The sequence below is a fragment of the Scomber japonicus genome, chromosome 20 (assembly GCF_027409825.1).
Source record: "Scomber japonicus isolate fScoJap1 chromosome 20, fScoJap1.pri, whole genome shotgun sequence".
Classification (NCBI taxonomy): Eukaryota; Metazoa; Chordata; class Actinopteri; order Scombriformes; family Scombridae; genus Scomber; species Scomber japonicus.
This window is the reverse complement of record NC_070597.1, coordinates 12,068,497-12,074,496: the sequence shown is the minus strand read 5'-3', so window position 1 is coordinate 12,074,496 and position 6,000 is coordinate 12,068,497. Positions and strand designations below refer to the sequence as shown.

At 36.9% G+C, this 6,000-nt stretch overlaps 1 protein-coding gene across 1 annotated transcript in view; it reads right to left on the bottom strand.

Annotated features, from left to right (window-relative positions):
- Nucleotides 1-701: 701 nt before the first annotated feature.
- Nucleotides 702-6,000, bottom strand: part of pald1a (phosphatase domain containing paladin 1a) — a 43,839-nt gene continuing 38,540 nt past the window's right edge. Inside the window, exon 20 of the mRNA XM_053341303.1 lies at nt 702-2,010. Coding sequence (XP_053197278.1) covers nt 1,861-2,010 — 150 coding nt within the window. The 3' untranslated portion in view covers nt 702-1,860. The remainder of the gene's footprint in view (nt 2,011-6,000) is intronic.

Here is a 6,000-nt window from a genome sequence, read left to right as displayed (position 1 = left end):
ATGCAAGTTATATAATTCTACATATTTCAATGCATGTTTCCAATGTCCCAGGCATCCACTAAGTCTCTTTATTTGCATACTGTAAGAAATCAACGAGCAGACTCTTGAAACTTACTTGACTTGTGTGACCTACTCAAAATATTCAAACTGTGACATCACCTCCCAACGGTCTGCTGTTTCACAAGTTTGTGTATTCTCCATATTCTACATGATGAATGATTATGTACCACAACACTTTTTAGGATTAAAACCATTGTGATTTTAACAAAGTTCAACAATGAGGATTTTGTTAGTGTGCAAAATACTCCAGCTCAGTATTCACAACTGCTGGCTTTTCTCTTATCGCTCTCCTTTAATGTCATCTCACCATTTTTTAGCTGTGATCTCTGGTACACCTTCCTGTCTTACTATTGCCATGTCTGGACTAGCCTCTTCTATTGAGCGGGCATGATGTAACCCACAAAGGTAATGAGCTTGAGAGAAGTGGTGTAAACCACAAGACATACTGTTGAACAAGGTTATTTTCCAGGGATGTACTTTAAGTAATTCATGTTATTAAAAATATAAATGTGATTTTAAAAGAGGTTTTCTGTTTGAGGCAGAACCTGGAAGTGGTTCTATTGTTGTGTTGCAATGCAGTTACAAGTGTCTGCACTGCATTATAATGATACAGGAACTTTAAAAAAACCTGATAGACACTTGATGTTCACTGTGATGCTCAAAAGAATTGAGTTTCGAGAGCCTGCTGACTGATTTTCATATTGCTCACAAATGAATGGAAACACAGTAGTAGCATGGTTTGCAAAATGGTTCACTACAACATGCAAAACCACAGGTATGGTCTCGTGAAATTCATTCAACATCCAGTGGTGATGTCATGCAGCTCTAAAGGATGTGACTAAAAAGGGATCCCTCACTGTCTAATGTCCCATCCCAAAAGAATGCATCGCATTAAGGAAGTAATGATTTATGGTATTTTTGAAATGATACATTTGCAATTTTTAGGCAACGTTGCTCCAATGCTTTAAAAACACAAATACAAAGACATATTTTACAGTTTTAAAATATACCCTAACATTAAAAAAAATCCTGACATGCTTTGCTGTAAGTACCTGTATCATGACACCTGTCAGTAAAAAGAAGCAGGTAAAACCAAAGGACACATTATTGTCATTACAGCGAAAAGAAACTCCTTTCAAAAACATCCACTCTGATCAGCTTTTGAAAACTTGTGGATTCATTAACATTTAAAGAAAAAAGGTCAACAGCTGTCATAGTGTATTTACAAAGAAGAATCTTCTCAAAAATTAGAAACCTCAAGTCAAACAAATGCGCAGCTACTGATAACAGCTGTGCTGAGAAGAAAAGAACAGGGCTCAAGAAAAATGTCAGGTAACACAACAACAAACAGTTGTGAAATACAAGCAAAATTGTTGGCTGGCAACAGAGTGGACTTTGCATCTCTCCTCAACAACAACATTTACGCCTGGCCTTATTGTAACAGAAGTTTTCTTCACCAGTAAGGAAAGAACATTTTTTTCATCTTGATTGGAAAATAGTAAAATACATATTAGTACATTGAAACTAAATTCTATTAATTAGAAAAAGCAAAGGCACAAATATCAACTTCTAATATAGGAGCAACATTCTGCTAAACATTAAAACAACTACCAAATGTTGACATCGCCAGTGAGTTTAAAAAAAAAAGAAGAAAAAACTGAAAGCAGTATCACAAACAATACATGATGTGAATATATGCATAATGCAGGGGTAAATATGAAAGGCATAACATTGTTACTGTAAATGTCTTTCATTCTCAAAAGCACAGTACTGTTTTGGTGCGTTCACAGTGATCCTCTCTCAGATGAACTCCCCTCGGAAAGGAAGTGACTGAATGTTCTGCTGTTGCCAGCGGCAGCGCAGCCGGGCCAGCGGCGTGTCCCTCAGGTTTTCAAACTCGGAGAAGCCCAGCTGGTTGAGGATGTCATAAACTCCGGCTCTGGCAGCCACCTACCACAGGAACACACAAAATGTTTAATGAACAGGCAACATAGCCGGCGGGACTTTAAAAAAAACAAAAAAACAGTGTCCATCATGACCACAAGAATGCTCTGACCACAACAAGCATGCTTTGAATTTTTTTTTTTTTTGACATGTGCTGCTATTTCATAGGAACAATTAGACATATTGGGGTCCTTTATTTCAGCTAAAATAGCAACACCACAATGTTAAAATACTCAATTACTACTAATTCCTGAAATCAAAGGTTAAATTAAAGGGGCATGACACCAATTTTTTTTACATTAAGTTCAGTTTATTTGTCACAAAGGGCACTATTCAGCCTGTGAAAACTGTTCATCTGTAGCTCTGGAGGAGGAGATCCAATCCAAAAGAAACAAACCCTGATAACGTCATAGTGATGTCATCAGGGCTATTGAGTTGCTTGATTGTTTACGGATTGATTATGGGACATGTAGGATACAGTGTTTTTGGGGCCAATATTTGGAACATCCATTAACTGTTTAGTCTATAAAATGTTAAAAAATTACAGAAAACCAGCTGTCACACATTCCCAGTGCTTAAGGTGACATTGTGAAATTGGTTGTTCTTTCTGACCAATAGTCTAAAACCAAAGACATTACAACAACTTAAAAGGAGAGAAGGGTTACCCTCGTCGGCAGTGATATTAGAAATGTAATCAACCATTAGTTTGTAGGGCTCATATCTAAACTGACTCCACAAGGTGTGATACACAGGATAAAAAATATATATTTAGGTCAAAATAAAATGTGGACTCCTATGTAAATTAAAAGAATGACTTTAATTAATCACACAAAAGTTAATAATCAATGTTACTATTATAAATGTGCCTTTGAATGGCAAATTGGCAAAAGAACCCCAAAATGAGTGTAGCTAATGTCTGTCTCTCACCTTTTATTTCATCTCCACATCATCACTTCACCCTCTGATCACTTTAGAAAAACATACATCTGGTCTACAGTATGCATGAGGTGAACGCATTCTCACTGCACATTTTGTATTTCTAAGCATCAGTTTTTGTGCAGGAATATTGTGTGCATGTTTTTTTTTTTTTTTTTTTTTTGGAAGCATCATTTATGCATCCGGCTCCTAGTGTGTGATCATGCACTTTCAGATTTTATAAAATGCAAATGTTCACCTCTGAAAAATGGTGTATAAAGTAACATAAATTTGAAATCCAAGTAGCTCGCTATTGTACTTCAGTACAGTAATGGGACTGTTTTGGAACAATACCATGGAAACAGTATATGTTATTCAGTTCTTCGGGGTCTGAGTCATTATTGAATGAATGAGAACCAAGAGGAACATGGAGAGATTTCCCTTGAGAGTGAGTTCAGTGGTCATGTTAAGCGGCAGGTCACGCTGACTCACGGTCTGATGTGGCTGTCAACATGATAGGAGGACTGATGGGAAACACCATGGACAACCAGAAACATCTGGCAATAAAGCCAAACAATACAAACAAATACAAATAAACCTAGCAGACACCGACAGCCTCGCAAAAACGTTTTAAGATTAGAGGTGTCACAGCTTGCCCAGTTTACTCTGCAGGGGAAGCTTTAAGTAACTGTGCTTTGCTGTGATGTTCACCACATTTAATTAAAAAAAAAAGCTTATGAGAGCCTAAGAAAGTGAAATCCTGTTAACAGATCTTCTATCCATCCATATATCAATTTTCACATTACAGACCATTTAAAGGATTCCAGCTTATTTTTGGGGCGCACAAAGCATGCAGGAAAGTTATCACTTGCAGTTTACAGCATCCGCTTGGAATCAATACAGGGCACGGTTAAATCACCAGCTGTTAGCAAGTTTATAAGACCCTAGAAGGCGCTGAGTGAATAACGGAGCCCATAACACCTTGCCAATTTAGCCTCTCCCTTCCCTCATCTCATCTCCTCAGACGGTCAAGGAGAAATTTGGAGTGGAGAGGAATGTGCCAGAGGAGAAATGTTTAAACATGGAGATACATAACAGCATCATTTATGCATGAATACTTTCTTAATACAGATTATCTGGTTCCAAAAGTGAAGAGTACGACTGTGGTTATGTTTTTGAGGCCTTGAGGTAATTTAATATATGAAGTGCTGCGCGGTATACTTTGAAAAGGCACTGCCAGGTTGAAGACATAATGGAACAATGAACAGGAATAATAGTATCACGATATCCCTTTCTCTAACAATGATTATAGCTTAGCTGGCCAGTTTTGTGCAGAAATAAACACAAGGCACCACAGAGTGTGGTCTAGATTACCTACTTGCTGACGACGCAAAATCAAATCTTACAATACATATCATGTAACTCTAAAACTTTTGCTTTTTTGTGTCGACACAGGCTCGATCTTTCCCTCAATCCTGTGAGCTGTCTCGCTATGAATAAATGATCATGCAGCTTCTATTGTCTTGTTAAAATGTAGCTTTTTATAGCAAATGCATGCACATACAGTCAAATCACCCCAAATTTTAGTTTAATAGAGAAAAAAAAAACAATTAGGTTAACAAACTGAAAAATAATGTTACTTTTTCCGAGTAGTAAGAGGTTGGGTTGTGGCTAAAATGTGACCATATTTCTCATCGAAGTGAATGTTGTCTTGCGAAGCTATAATTAAGGGGAGCACCAAAAAAAAAAAAAAAAAAAAAAATTGGTTTTCTTTTTGCACGTCATGTCTTTTTATAATTTCACGAGTGGATCATTAACCTTGTTACAGTGGGTGCCCTCCTTCTAGTTGGTGAACTAACAGCTTTTACCTGCTGAGAAGATCTCAGTCAATAGTATGAGAGGAGGAGAGAGGGGCAGTGGTAGGTTGACCTATACTGAGAGTCTGAAGTAGGAGGAGCAGCTATGGAAGCCTAATGATGCAAAAAGTAAAATGAGTCACACTACCAAATTATAATACAATTTATCAGTATGTTGTTCTACTTTTGTGTTTATGTGATACAGGATTTGTGCAATTTGTGATAATTGGATTCTTTATTTAATTTATATATTAGAATTATAAAATGTCTATCTATATGGGGAAAGTAGAACTGAAGTGATTTATTAAAAGATGATTAGTTAAAACATTTCAAAATGCACCTGCATTATTTCCATTTTGCGAATTTCAAATAAAACAACAGTCATATAATTCCTAATTGAAGTTTTCTTAAAAATATAGTTAAAATCTCGTCTTGCCTCGATCTCGTGAACCCAATATCGTGTCTCGTCTCGTGGGCTGAGCTGAGTGTATCATCACACCCCTAGTAAGAAGTAATAACTCAGTTTAATAATGAAAGTAAATCAAACCTTTAAAGTTGATGCAAACATGTCCTACAGGTTTCCAACTTTAGTTGATCACTTTCGAACCATCTGTGAGTATAAAAGCTAAAGCCTTATGGTCTACAGCCTGGATCAAAAGGGCGACCACAGCATCCTGCAGAGTCATAGAGCACCGTCTGGTCTACTTGTATAAGGGTTCATCCTGCTGCAAGTTAATGATCCAAAATATACCTGAAAACTAACCTTAGAAAAAAATAACAAGACATTAGGCTTTAAATCATAGAACAGCCAGCACAATGGTCATGGAGCTGGTCTGAGATGAACTGGACAGAAGGGTGAAAGCAAAGTAACCTGGTAGTGCAACACATTTAACTTGTCCCCCAACAGTATTGGGAAGAACTGTAGAACAATACTTGGTTCAAGATTTCCATGCTAGAGAGAATGCCACAAATGTGTTCAGATGTTATATTATATATTTAAAAAATAGAACCAAAAGATTGTATTTTTTTTTTGTCTCCAATTATGTTTTAATCTCAGAATACGCTGAGACATTAAACAATGCAAATTTCAATAAAAAGTCTAGGTTTTCTAAAACATTTGACAAGTTGTGTACATTTGTGTTCAATGTGCTCCTTGATGTCTGCCAGTCCGGCTGCTGTACGAGCTCTTTGGTGGGAACAAATGAGTGGGTGAGGCGGAACCATT